General features: G+C 34.6%; 1 protein-coding gene across 6 annotated transcripts in view; it reads right to left on the bottom strand.

Annotated features, from left to right (window-relative positions):
* Positions 1–348: 348 nt before the first annotated feature.
* LOC123526336 (arginine-glutamic acid dipeptide repeats protein-like) overlaps positions 349–14156 on the bottom strand; it is a 150214-nt gene continuing 136406 nt past the window's right edge. For all 6 annotated transcript variants that reach the window (XM_045305450.2, XM_045305452.2, XM_045305451.2 and 3 more), the window contains 2 exons: positions 7720–7892; positions 349–4661 (listed from right to left, as the gene is read on the bottom strand). In XM_045305450.2, the coding sequence (XP_045161385.2) occupies positions 4581–4661; positions 7720–7892 (254 nt within the window). In that variant the 3' untranslated portion in view covers positions 349–4580. The remainder of the gene's footprint in view (positions 4662–7719; positions 7893–14156) is intronic.

Here is a 14156-nt window from a genome sequence, read left to right as displayed (position 1 = left end):
CATAACCATTCTGCCCGCTTAGCTCAGTAGGTAGAGCATTGGTCTACGGATCGTGAGTTCGATCCTCGGGTGGGGCATATGTTCTCTGTGACTATTTGATAAACGACATTGTGTCTGAAATCATTAGTCCTCCACCTCTGATTCATGTGGGGAAGTTGGCAGTTACTTGCAGAGAACAGGTTTGTACTTGTACAGAATCCAGGAACACTGGTTAGGTTAACTGCCAGCCATTACTGAAATACTGTTGAAAAACGGCATTAAACACAAAACAAACAAACATAACCTTGGACTTTGGAAATAGCAGAACATGTTGAACAAATGGAAATGGAAAAATCAAATAAAAGCGAGTTTTTCACTGGAATTGTTTTAATTTGCCTTCATTTTGAAGGATGATAAATTTTTTCATGACAACAATGTTATACATAATTGAAAAATACAAATATTTACAGAAATATGGAATAATTATAATAATAATAACAAAAAAAATCTCGACTATTTATCACTACGCACACTGATTAGCAAAATGTACTCATGGTATAATAAGAAAAATCACCAGAAATAATAATAAACCTGTACAAAATGCCACATACATTAATTTCTATTGTTAGCATTGTTTAAACAAACATCCTAAATCGAGATAGATAGAAAACTCTCTTCTTTCTATTATAACAAAAGCTAAGACATTATCGTGTATCGACAGAGACGGCAGCAAGAAATCACAGGACTGGGATTTCACCCGCTCAGATGCCATTAATGGTCAACTTGAATCAAAATGAAAGAAATTTAATTGGATTATATAGCTATAAAATTTTATCAAACTGTGAGTATACAAGGACACAGAAAATTTTCACTTCATTATATGAACTAGTTGCTTTAGAGACTTGCCTTCAGATTAACATCAGATGAAAATAACCATTTTTAAATCATTAACAAAAAAAACGACAATGGAGTATTTAAAGAGTTATACTTTTAATAAATCAATATTTAAGTTGACACTTTACAGGATTTTTTTTTTAGTTTAAAATTCATGCCGTATAAGATATTATTATCAATTTACATGTGAAAAAAAAAGAAGATATTTTTCATGTTTAATTTGAATATCCATGATTATTTCTTTACAAAAATAACCTGAACTTGTATGACAGAAAGTTTACAATAAATTTATTGAAACAAGACAAAAAAACTGCCCAAAAAGTTTTTCAAGTTTAACAAAAAACTAAAAAATAAGAAATATATTCTAAAAACATTTTTCTGAGATCAGAACGAAAAAATACTGACAAAAATTGTCCACAATAGTATATACAATGCAAAGGACAGACAACTTTCAAAGAAATTCTTTATGTATTTTTATTATAATAACAAATCGCATGTGTAAATTTACACGATAAAATAAATTGTGCGAAAAATAGCAGCAACGAAAAAGATACATGTTGCCGTTTAATTTCTTTTAAAATTTTTATATTTATTCCTAAGCAAGCCCTGTTAAGTTGGTCGGGTTATAGCAATTTTCTGACAAGCAACGCATCTGTAAAGACATCATGTGACTCCAAGAACCCTTTTCATACAACCTGTGTAAGACATTTTGAGTAATTTTTATCATGTATCCCTGATGAAGGGCTAATAAAGGGCTCAAACTTGAAAGATTAAACAAAGTTATGAATATTCCAGAGTTTTGACTTGCTTTCTACTCTTCCTCCATTTGTTACAATACATCAGAAAAATTCTCAGACATTTCTTTTGATGCCTTAATCCTTTCAAATTATAATCTGGCACCTGACCATGAAATAAATAGCAGACTTACTTCTTTCTTTATTTTGTCAAATAATTTCAGGAAACAGAAAAGTATCACCAAAAAAAATCTTACTGTGATAACCGCTGTACGATTATAAAGTCCCACAAATGTTTGACAGTGTCCAAACTCAACTCATAATGTGGTAAATTCAAGAAAAGTGGAGTATGATAGTTTATACTGATTTTCAGACGTTATACAGCATCCTAGTATAAAATAATCTACCCTTTTTATCCATGTTATATTAATAGTGAGAAATATCTTTTCTATAACCATTAACTGATAGGATTTTTATTTTTTTTTAAACTGCTTTTCTTTCTAAATATCCCTTAAAACCTTAAAGGGGTTTGTCTGGATGGGTTTCTCGGAAACACTTTTTGAAACTTTTAACAGAATTGTTGAAAACGATGAAAAAGCAAACAATCTTATCAGAAATATATTTCTTTCTCAGACAAACTGAAACCATAACTATGTCCAAAAAAAAAAAAAAAAATTGAGACAATTTAACCCACACTCTCATTCCTGATATATTAGAGCTGCTCGGCACATCTGCCAATATTCCAGGGAGATCATCATATCTAGTTACATCTACTATTATTCATTTCAAGGAAATTGTCATAACCCGCCCTAGAGCTTACGAAAAAAAAGCCAGCAAAACAAATAAATAAACAGGAAACAGACATCTTCCGCCAATAATGCGTATCATACATATTTTTCTCCATAACAGAGAACAGATCAACTTCCAATTCCAGACTGCATTAGATAGAAATCATTATATTTAACATTATACTGTACAAATATAAACTTTCAGACTGAGGTCTATTCAGAAATACCATTTATCTTTATTCCTAAGAGATGCAAATCACCAGCATTTATCAGCCATTTTATTTCTCCTCATAAGAAAATGTATTGCAGCAACCAAGTCTATGAGTAGTTATCATACTGATTAAAATGCCATTCAGAGCCGTAATTTTTGAATCTGGACAACTCAGAAAAAACGCAATTGCTAAATTTTAAAAACACAGAATTTCAAGAAAACTCAGAAGACTTACATTTCATGTTAACCTGAATGGAATCTCATTTGTCACCAGAATGTTAATACTACATGAAGCATGTATAATAGGGTTATTAACCTTTAGTCTGCTGGTGGCAAGTGATTCTACCTTTGCGACAAGTCAAGACCAGTATCGTGGTCTGCACTGTTTGCTATTCAGTCATTAAATTTTCAGTGAACATCCCTTCGAATATAAATGGTACTGCCCAGACTGAATAATAAACCAGTCCATTTTAGAAATTTAACAGGTTAAAGGTTAAACAATAACTACAGCTAGGATGTTTTATTTGACTCTATAGGACTTAGCCTAGTTTGAATCCCTTGAGGCACGCCGGCACCGCAGGCTGTCCCACCAGGTAAAATACATCCCAGGTTAATCTACCGTTATTATGACCCCTTAATTATTTACCCACACCACTTTTTTTTTTAAATTTTAGATAAAAATACAACTTTAAACACCCCTGAAACAAAAAAATAAAATAATTATTTAACGTGTCATGAAAAAGGACACAAGCAAAATACACAGGAGGATTTACATCTCGTGCAATATGGAATTTGATTTCTATCAGTTTTAATTCATTTGTTGAATACTACAAAAAAACTTATAGATATATAATAAATATATTTTCATGGTGCTGACATTGTCTTGATGTATTATGCGCCTGCATCATAAATCAGCACTTTTTGTACACAAAACTTCACTTTAATATAGCACTATACGATTAACAAGACACATGCTTGTTACAAAACAACAATAAACATTGTTGCATGTGTAGAAAAAATAAGCACATTTATACTGTAAGGTAAATCCCTAAGAATTACCAATTCCAAACTGGAAAGCAACTCACATACCCTTACCAAGTAAGACTGAAATTTTAAAATAACATGTTTTTTGTTGTATGTAAATGGGGCCTTGTTACTGTTTCATCACTATAGGTCTTTTTTTTTTTCAATGTATCACCATAAAGTACAAAAACGATGTTTCAAAACATGTAAAACGTTAAAGACACTTTTAAATGTACAAACAAAATAAAAGTGTTATATCACCTTCACACGATTTAATCAATATTTCATACCAGTTTCATTTCATCTTATCATTTCTTAATGTCAGTTATACTTTTTAAATCAAAGAAATGAGTAAAAAGACGCTATTCATTTTTTTCACTAACAATTTAACTTTTACATAACATCTTCATCCTATTTTCTATCTACTTTTCTCAAGCACATTCATAAGCCATTCTTCAACTGCAGTTATTTGCACATCATAAATCATTCACATACAGTTCATTCTTCAGTCTTTTTGATGCGTCTTTTCTATCTCTTCCACACATTTGTACGATTCATCTTGCACAAAATTTAGAACAATTTTAGAGCTGCCTTTCATTAAGTTTGCTGACATTTAGAACACATCAGTCTTTTCTTGTTTCATTCATCTGTTCATCAGACAGTGTCCTTCAATTCTGAACATTACTCTACGCTTTAATTTTGAACACCATCCTTGTGTTACAGTTTTGAACACCAGCCTTGTAATTTATTCATTTTGGGCACCAGTCTGAGTTTGAATTCAGAAAATCACTTTATGTCTTAATTTTGAACACCAGTCTTGTGTTTTTAGTTTTGAACACTAGTCTGTGTTTCGGATTTGAACAAGTGTGTGTATTTCTTAAGTTACATATTGCACCAAATAGATTTGTATATAAATACAGAGTAACAGAACTTTTCCCACTAAGAGTCACCTCAATGGGGCGGGGGAAGGCCTGACCCAAATCGCTCTCTGTCCATGGCCATACGCTGTAATGCCTCATGATGTGCTTGAAGCTGGAAAGGAAATTGAAGCATGTTAGTGATTTTTTTTTTAAATTTCAGTTTAACATCATTTTATGAAAGATTTCATTATGTAACAGTGGCAAGTTCACCTAACTAGAGCTTTTTTTATTTGTATCATTACTAAATTGTTCTCCTCAAGTAAATGACAACTTCTTAACAGATGTCAATAGACTGGTGGTGATCAAATGACTTCAAACATTTGAATTATGTCAAACCGTCATTAAATACATTTGCCTCGAAAACTCATCAACTTTTTATTCACATTCTGCTCTACCTTCTGTAGACTGTTTCTTTCTTTAGCAAGGTTCAACAATTCTTTTAATCTGATAGAAAAAATGTTTTTAGTCAAAGCAATATTCATGTAAATGCTGTTAACCACAATTATATGCAAAAATGTGGAGGCAGTTTATGTGAACTGCATCTTCAACTGACCAACCATTAAATGACCCCTGTGATCCCCCCCACCCCCCACTTGAACTTTGTTGTACCGGAGAAGGGGCTGCCAAAAGAATCATCATAATCCAAACATTTCGTCCAGTTACTCTTACCATATTCTACTACCCGCCAGTAAAATTCTCCAAGTCAAAGGAAACTAATACCAGGGTCCTCGATAAGATTATAAAACTGAATCTGGACTAATGTTAACATACCAGTAGCCTGACAAATTTCAACATTACATTCAATATTTTTCCATTCTTAAGCAAAAGACATATAAGAATTCTTTTTAAAAAGTATCCAATATTTTTCATTCCAGTAAAAACAGATTCACTGCATGAAAACAAATGTACAAAATGTTTACCAACAGGAGTAACTAAATTTCTTTTTTTCCATTATTCAAAAAAAAAAAAATCCCTTTTCTTTTATCTGCTATATCATAAACAGTGCTTTTTCAGATTCCAGAACAAAATCTTTCCTCCGCAATAACAGACATTCCTGAATAACTTTCATACTTTTGGGAAGTATTCTATGGTTATTACGTAATTTATATTAACAACAATGTTAATTGTCAAAAAAACAATGTTCTGGATACCAGAACAATATTCATTATGAAGATTTACTGATGTTCTGAACTTATTTGTTTTCATACGACTAGATCTAAACTAATGACTCTAATGTAAATTGTATTACTGTGAAATCATGTGTATTTTGTAGGAATGAAAACTTTTGATTTTGTTCAAAATAGCCAATTCCTGACAAAGGCACTCCTCCAAATATGGTTTGCATATGGAACCTGCCCATTCCCACCCCTGCTCCACCCTGTCAAACAAGAGCTGTCCGTAAGACAGCCAAGCTCGACTATTCGAAATACTGTCACAGAAGCAGGAAATTATTACCCAAAATGTTAAATATCAAAAGAGTTTTAAGTTCGAAACGGGACATAATTTGACTAAAATGCATATCAGAGTTATGGGACTTGATGCTATCAACTAGTTTAATAACCCCGAAGAAACATGTTAAGTTTCAATTCCATATCTGCATTAGTTTTGGAGATAGTAACTTGCATGTAAAACTTTAACCAGAATTTTCTAAGTCCAAAAGGGGGCATAATTTGCTCAAAATACATGTTAAGAGTTATGGAACTTGACCCAGTGAGGTTGGTAACTGACCTAGAAAAAGAATAAATAAGTTTCAAAGCTATATGCCTTTTGGTAATAGCTGTATGTACTTGCACGCAAAACTTTAACCAGGATTTTCTAAGTCCAAAAGGGGGCATAATTTGCCCAAAATACAAGTCAGAGTTATGGGACTTGATTCTATCAACTAGTTTTATAACCCCGAAGACACATGTGAAGTTTCAATTTAATATCTGCATTAGTTTTGGAGATAGTAACTTGCATGTAAAACTTTAACCAGGATTTTCTAAGTCCAAAAGGGGGCATAATTTGCTCAAAATACATGTCAGAGTTATGGGACTTGGCCCAGTGAGGTAGGTAATTGATCTAGAAAAAGAAAAAATAAGTTTCAAATCTATATGCCTTTTAGTAATAGCTGTATGTACTTGCACGCAAAACTTTAACCAAAATTTTCTAAGTACAAAAGGGGGCATAATTTGGCCAAAATGAAGGTCAGAGTTATGGGACTTGGTGCTATCAACTAGTTTTATAACCCCGAAGACACATGTGAAGTTTCAATTCAATATCTGCATTAGTTTTGGAGATAGTAACTTGCATGTAAAACTTTAACCAGAATTTTCTAAGTCCAAAAGGGGGCATAATTTGCTCAAAATACATGTTAGAGTTATGGAACTTGACCCAGTGAGGTTGGTAATTGACCTAGAAAAAGAATAAATAAGTTTCAAAGCTATATGCCTTTAAATGATAGCTGTATGTACTTGCATGCAAAAACTTAACCAAGGTGTGACGCCGACGCCGACGCCAGGGTGAGTAGAATAGCTAGACTATTCTTCGAATAGTCGAGCTAAAAAATGAAGAGAGCTGGTTTCACATTCTGTTTAGTTTTTCTTCTTGGGTTTTAAGGTACACTAAATAATTTAGGTCATAGTGGTTTTCCAGCATTTTTAATGGTGGGAGAAGACTCCTGGTGCCCTTCCAGGCATTAGTTTTTGTACAAGGTAGCATCTTGGTAGAACAGTCAACCTTCCCCAAGCCAGCTTGCTTTTTCATATGAAAAAATAAATTCTCTATTCAAAGCTGGGTGTTGACTGGCAAGTGATTCAAAAACAGCAGCAATAACCTTTCAGAGACTACTTAATAATCTTCATCTTCAATCTAACTGTAATACAGGCATGTGTCCCCCCAGTCTGAACTTCTCATGGTTCTGGACACGAAACAGTCACTACTACATAAACACAAGAAAATTATATACAGTTACACCTGTCTAGATCAAGCACTGTTTGACTGAAATGTTTTTGTTGTATAGAGGCCGTTGCTCTTGAAGAGGTAAAACTGGCTGAGAAAATCTATCTGAGCAAAGTGTTTTGTGTACGTGTGTTTGCGACTGTTTACCCTTGCCACAGGGTATTCCCATATATGCAAGCTTAGTAAGGTGTTTGCTGATCAGATGTAATTAAAAGGAGGTTTAACAGTACCTGTTGAGCAAGTGCAGGGTCTGAGTAGGCTCGTCTGTACAGGTCACTCTGTAACAGTTCCTGCTCTCTGCCTGCAGCCAGGATGTGGGGTGGTACACCAACAGGGAGAGAGGGGAGCGAGCCCGGGGGCGTCTGGTTGCTAGCACCATTAACACCAGACATGGGATCCGCACCTGTTGATGAAAAAATATACAGTAAGTAAAAGTAAGTAATACAGCTAATTGCATCATTCAATTTGTGATTTTTAGGTACTTCAAAATCAATCATAAAATGAAAAGATCCAACTTTACGATAACGTTAAAAGGGCAATGAACGTCTGACAATAATTTAATTTTATGAAACCCATCCACAAGCCTTTCATAACACTGAAAGAATTTTTAAAATCGGACAACTATTGAACAAGATATGGCAGTTTGAAATTTAAGAAAATGTCTGATCATGGAGGCAGCCATTTAAGTGAGTTTATGATGTCACACACACACACTGCTGAATTCTTTTTTTAGCAAATAATCTGTTAAATAGATTTATTTCCAATATTTATTGAGTGTAGAATATAAAACATAATAATTTCTAATTATAGTTGCAAAGTGTAGATAAATGATTTTACAGAAACAAGAGGGCCATGAAGGCCCTGTATCGCTCACCTGACCTATTGACCTAAAGATCATCAAGATTAACATTCTGACCAAGTTTCATCAAGATATGTTCATAAATGTGGCCTCTACAGTGTTAACTAGCTTTTCTTTTGATTTGACCCCGTGACCTAGTTTTTGACCCAACATGACCCAGATTTGAACTTGACCTAAAGATCATCAAGTTTAACATTCTAAGTTTCATGAAGTTACAGTCATAAATGTGGCCTCTAGAGTGTTAACAAGCTTTTCCTTTGATTTGCCCCCATGACCTAATTCTTGACCCAACATGACCCAGATTCAAACCTGACCTAAAGATCATCAAGTTTAATATTCTGACTAAGTTTCATGAAGATATAGTCATAAATGTGGCCTCTACAGTGTTAACAAGCTTTTCCTTTGATTTAACCTAGTGACCTAGTTTTTGACCGAAGCTGACCCAGGTTTAACTCTGACCTAAAGAGCATCAAGATAAACATTCTGACCAAGTTTCTTTAAGATATGGTCATAAATGTGGCCTCTACAGTGTTAACTAGCTTTTCCTTTGATTTGACCAGGTGACCTAGTTTTTAATCCTACATGACCCAGATTCAAACTGGACCTTAAGATCATCAATATTAACATTCTGACCAAGTTTCATGAAGATATAGTCATAAATGCGGCCTCTACAGTGTTAACAAGCTTTTCCTTTGATTTGACCTGGTGACCTAGTTTTTGACCCCAGATGACCCAATATCGAACTCATCCAAGATTTTATGGAGGGTAACATTCTGACCAAGTTTCATTAAGAATGGGCCAAAAATGTGACCTCTAGAGTGTTAACAAGCTTTTCCTTTGATTTGACCTGGTGACCTAGTTTTTGACCCCAGATGACCGAATATCGAACTCGTCCAAGACTTTATGGAGGGTAACATTCTGGCCAAGTTTCATTAAGATTGGGTCAAAATTGTGACCTCTAGAGTGTTAACAAGCTTTTCCTTTGATTTGACCTGGTGACCTAGTTTTTGAACCCAGATGACCCAATATCGAACTCGTCCAAGATTTTATGGAGGGTAACATTCTGACCAAGTTTCATTAAGATTGGGCCAAAAATGTGACCTCTAGAGTGTTAACAGTCAAATTGTTGACGACGGACGGACGGACGGACGGACGGACGGACGACGGACGACGACGGACGCCGGACACAGGGTGATCACTAAAGCTCACCTTTGAGCACTTTGTGCTCAGGTGAGCTAAAAATACAGTTCAAGTACATATCTAGAAATTTAATAAATATACCATTTTGTTTAATGTTGCCATAGAAACAAAATGACCACAATTTTGATCAAATATTGAAATGTTCATAACTTTCTCATTTTTAAGCCGATTTTTAAACTTCCTTCTCTTCTTTAAATAATTTCAGAAATCCTAGCAGTATGTACACAAGAACAACATCGCCTTTCCCTTTCAGTTTATTCTTCTTGTTTCCAGAAAAAACCCTAATGTAGACTGGAATAATGTTTTCTTACATTAATCATTACTTTTGATTCCTGTGTTGGCTTTGATTGCCTATCAAAAAGGACCTCAGTTTGAAAAATGGGATCTAATTTTGTCAAAATAAGATTTGGAACTATTTTCATATCCAGCATTTAACAATAAGAATTTCTTCCATCTCAAAATATTGTCACTGTTCAGAAATACTAAAGAGCACATATTGTATATATAGCAAACTATGAACATAATAAACAAAACTGATAAAAAAACTTGTTCTTTTATTTCAAGTAACTGTGCACTGCCAATAAGTTCATCTATTTCCATTTCCACATTTCAATTACTGTCAGATGAGAAAATATCAACATTTTATTGCCCTGGAAGGCAGTCTAACCCCTATTATTCAATCATCGTTAATCATGACAGCTTTATTGTCTTAAGATATATAAAGTAAAAACAATTTGCTATTAAAATGGCAATTGTAAGCTTAATTTCCTCAATCAACAGTAATTCATTATAGTGCAACAATGTCACTGTTCATAAAATTGTTGGTTCAAATCAATAAATTTTATATTTAACTCTTGTCTTTATTTAGCTCTATTAATCCAAATTAACATATCTTCAAACAAGGGGTTTTGATCTATTTCATTACATGTGTTCACACCTAATCAACATAATAATGAATATCAAGTCAGTTTGTTAGAATGATTTCAAGCTGACTTTATCCTACCATGAACTCTGATTTGTTAAAGCTTAATAAAACTGATATGCAGAGGTGTAACGGTGACTGTACTGATATGCAGGTGTGTAATGGTAACGGTGACTGTACTGATTTGCAGATGTGTAATGGTAAAGGTGACTGTACTGATATGCAGGTGTGTAATGGTAATGGTGACTGTACTGATTTGCAGATGTGTAACGATAACTGTACTAATATGCAGATGTATAATGGTAATGGTGCCTGTACTAATATGCAGATGTATAATGGTAATGGTGACTGTACTGATATGCAGGTGTGTAATGGTAAAGGTGACTTTACTGATTTGCAGATGTGTAACGATAACTGTACTAATATACAGATGTATAATGGTAATGGTCAGGGCTTCGGAAATTTGCCGGTTTGTCAGTTTTGGACCGATTTTTGTCTTTTCAGACCGATTCGTGAAGTGAAAAAACGAAAAAAATCGGTCCCATAAAAATCGAGAAAAGTATAAATTTCGGTCTGATATTTCAATACACGATCACCTGCCAAGCAGGAAATAGTTGGTCGCACCTTCAGATAAGCAATAAACGTGTCAATCGGTCTGATTGTCACTTTGATAATCGGTCCGTAATAAGCACGTGACGCAATCAGCGCTCGCGCGGCACATCCTTTAATGTTTGCAGACAGCCGACTGCAATGTATTAAACATTTTTGACTGGTTTCCAAATGTTTCTGACTGGATCCAAATCATTTCGACGGGGATCCATTCTTTTATTTAGCATCCGACAGATGGTTTATTTCAAAAGGTTATGTTTGATCACGGGTAAAAAACAAATGGTCACTGCACTTAATCATGTACTCTTTGATTTAAACCGATAAAAATGTTTTTTATAATTACTTGATTTTAAAAATTACATGATTCATTTGTTGGGGCTCCAGTAGCCTGGGAATCCAGTCTGACAATTTCTAATCTTTTATTTATCTGCAAATTGACAACATTCTGAGGCTGTTTTGCAGAGAATATGTGTCGTGTAATTCACTTTGATGCATTGTATTTTATAGAATTCCGTTAAAGAATGAGGAAACATCACAAAGTATCTGCCGTGTATACGGTACCGAAGTCACGTGCGTTGGCTTTTACACTAGTTACGTACACGGTGTCAATGCCGGCAATTTTATCCTAGCAGGAAAAACATCGAAATTTAAACAAAGTAACGATCACACATAACGCTGAATAACTGTCTTCATTGTATGGTAACTCCCCGTGACCGGTAACTCAGTTTTAATGCATGACATGCTTATTTCTTTACTCTATCACGTTTTACAAAATATGTAATTTTGGGAATGCGGTGTATAATGGTAATGTATAATGGTAATGGTGACTGTACTGATATGCAGGTGTGTAATGGTAACGGTGACTGTACTGATTTGCAGATGTGTAACGATAACTGTACTAGTATGCAGGTGTGTAATGGTAACGGTGACTGTACTGATTTGCAGATGTGTAATGATAACTGTACTAATATGCAGATGTATAATGGTAACGGTGACTGTACTGATATGCAGGTGTGTAATGGTAACGGTGACTGTACTGATTTGCAGATGTGTAACGATAACTGTACTAATATGCAGATGTATAATGGTAATGGTGACTGTACTGATCTGCAGATGTGTAACGATAACTGTACTAATATGCAGATGTATAATGGTAATGGTGCCTGTACTAATATGCAGATGTATAACGGTAATGGTGCCTGTACTAATATGCAGATGTATAACGGTAATGGTGCCTGTACTAATATGCAGATGTATAACGGTAATGGATATGCAGATATGTAATGATAATGGTGTTTCACTTTGCTAATATGCGTATGTGTATGATAACAGAATTTTACTTTTACTGATAAGCAGGTGGTATTTCACTGTTCTGATTTGCAGAGTGTATTGATAATAGTGTTTTAAATTGTGTAATGATAACATGAAAGAATGGGCTGGAGTATAAGTGGTTACAAAACAAAGATTAGGTCGTAAAAGTGACTGTCTTAAATCAAAACATTACCCTCTATTCTAACACGACCAGCTAATAAACTACATACTTGTAGAGCAAAATCTATCTTCGGTTATTCATTCTGCAATGACCGACCTTGAACTTTGCTGTACGTACACAGTGTTTTGGCCAAATGCTGCAGTGTAACACACAGTTGTAATTTAGGTTCGATGAAAATACTCCTCTGATTCCCGTCTAACGTTATTTGAAGTAAGTTGTGTTAGAATCAAAATAATAAGTATCTAAATAAGGTTTATCGTAGAATAATCCTCGTTTGTCGTTCTTATGGGTAGAAATATATCACTTAGGCCTTTGGCCTTAGGATAAGAACTCAAAATTTGGATTATTCTAGGATATAGAGAATCTGTCATTTGTCTTCGGTTAAGATCAGAAAATCCCAACCCAAGGGCGCATCGCTTAAGTCTTAAACGAGACTGTGCCGAGTTTAAGACTTGAGCGGTGCACCCGAGGGTTGGGATTTCCGATCTTCACCGAACACCAATGATGGATTCTATTTCTCACTTACCACAACAGAAACAATACAAGAGGACCATGATGGTCCTGAATCGCTCACCTCTTCCCACATGACCCAGTTTTGAGTATGACGTCAATTTTTCTATTATTTGACATAGTGACCTAGTTTTTGAGCTCATTTGACCCAGTTTTGAACTTGACCTAGATATTATCAAGATAAAAATTCTAACCAATTTTCATGAAGATCCATTGAAAAATATGGTCTCTAGAGAGGTCACAAGGTTTTTCTATTATTTGACCTATTGACCTAGTTTTCGAAGGTACGTGACCCTGTTTTGAACTTTACCTAGATATCATCAAGGTAAACATTCTAACTAATTTTCATGAAGATCTCATGAAAAATATGGCCTCTAGGGAGGTCACAAGGTTTTTCTATTTTTATACCTACTGGCCTAGTTTTTGACCGCACGTGACCCAGTTTCGAAACTTGACCTAGATATCATCAAGGTGAACATTCAGATCAATTTTCATGAAGATCCATTGAAATATATGGCCTCTAGAGAGGTGAAAAGATTTTAATAATTTTAGACCTACTGACCTAGTTTTTGACCGCAGTTGACCCAGTTTCAAACTTGACCTAGATATCATCAAGATGAACGTTCAGACCAACTTTCATACAGATCCCATGAAAAGTATGGCCTCTAGAGAGGTCACAAGGTTTTTTTTATTATTTGCCCTACTGACCTAGTTTTTTAAGGCACGTGACCCAGTTTCAAACTTGACCTAGATATCATCAAGGTGAACATCTGACCAATTTTTATGGAGATCCATTCCCAAGTATGGCCTCTAGAGAGGTCACAAGGTTTTTTCTATTTTTAGACCTACTGACCTAGTTTTTGACCGCACATGACCCTGTTTCTAATTTGACCTAGATATCATCAAGATGAACATTCAGACCAACTTTCATACAGATCCCATGAAAAATATGGCCTTTAGAGAGGTCACAAGGTTTTTCTATTATCTGACCTACTGACCTAGTTTTTGAAGGCACGTGACCCAGTTTCAAACTTGACCTAGATATCATCAAGATGAACATTCAGACCAACTTTCA

The sequence above is a fragment of the Mercenaria mercenaria genome, chromosome 14 (assembly GCF_021730395.1).
Source record: "Mercenaria mercenaria strain notata chromosome 14, MADL_Memer_1, whole genome shotgun sequence".
Lineage (NCBI taxonomy): Eukaryota > Metazoa > Mollusca > Bivalvia > Venerida > Veneridae > Mercenaria > Mercenaria mercenaria.
This window is presented reverse-complemented; position numbering and strand designations above follow the sequence as displayed.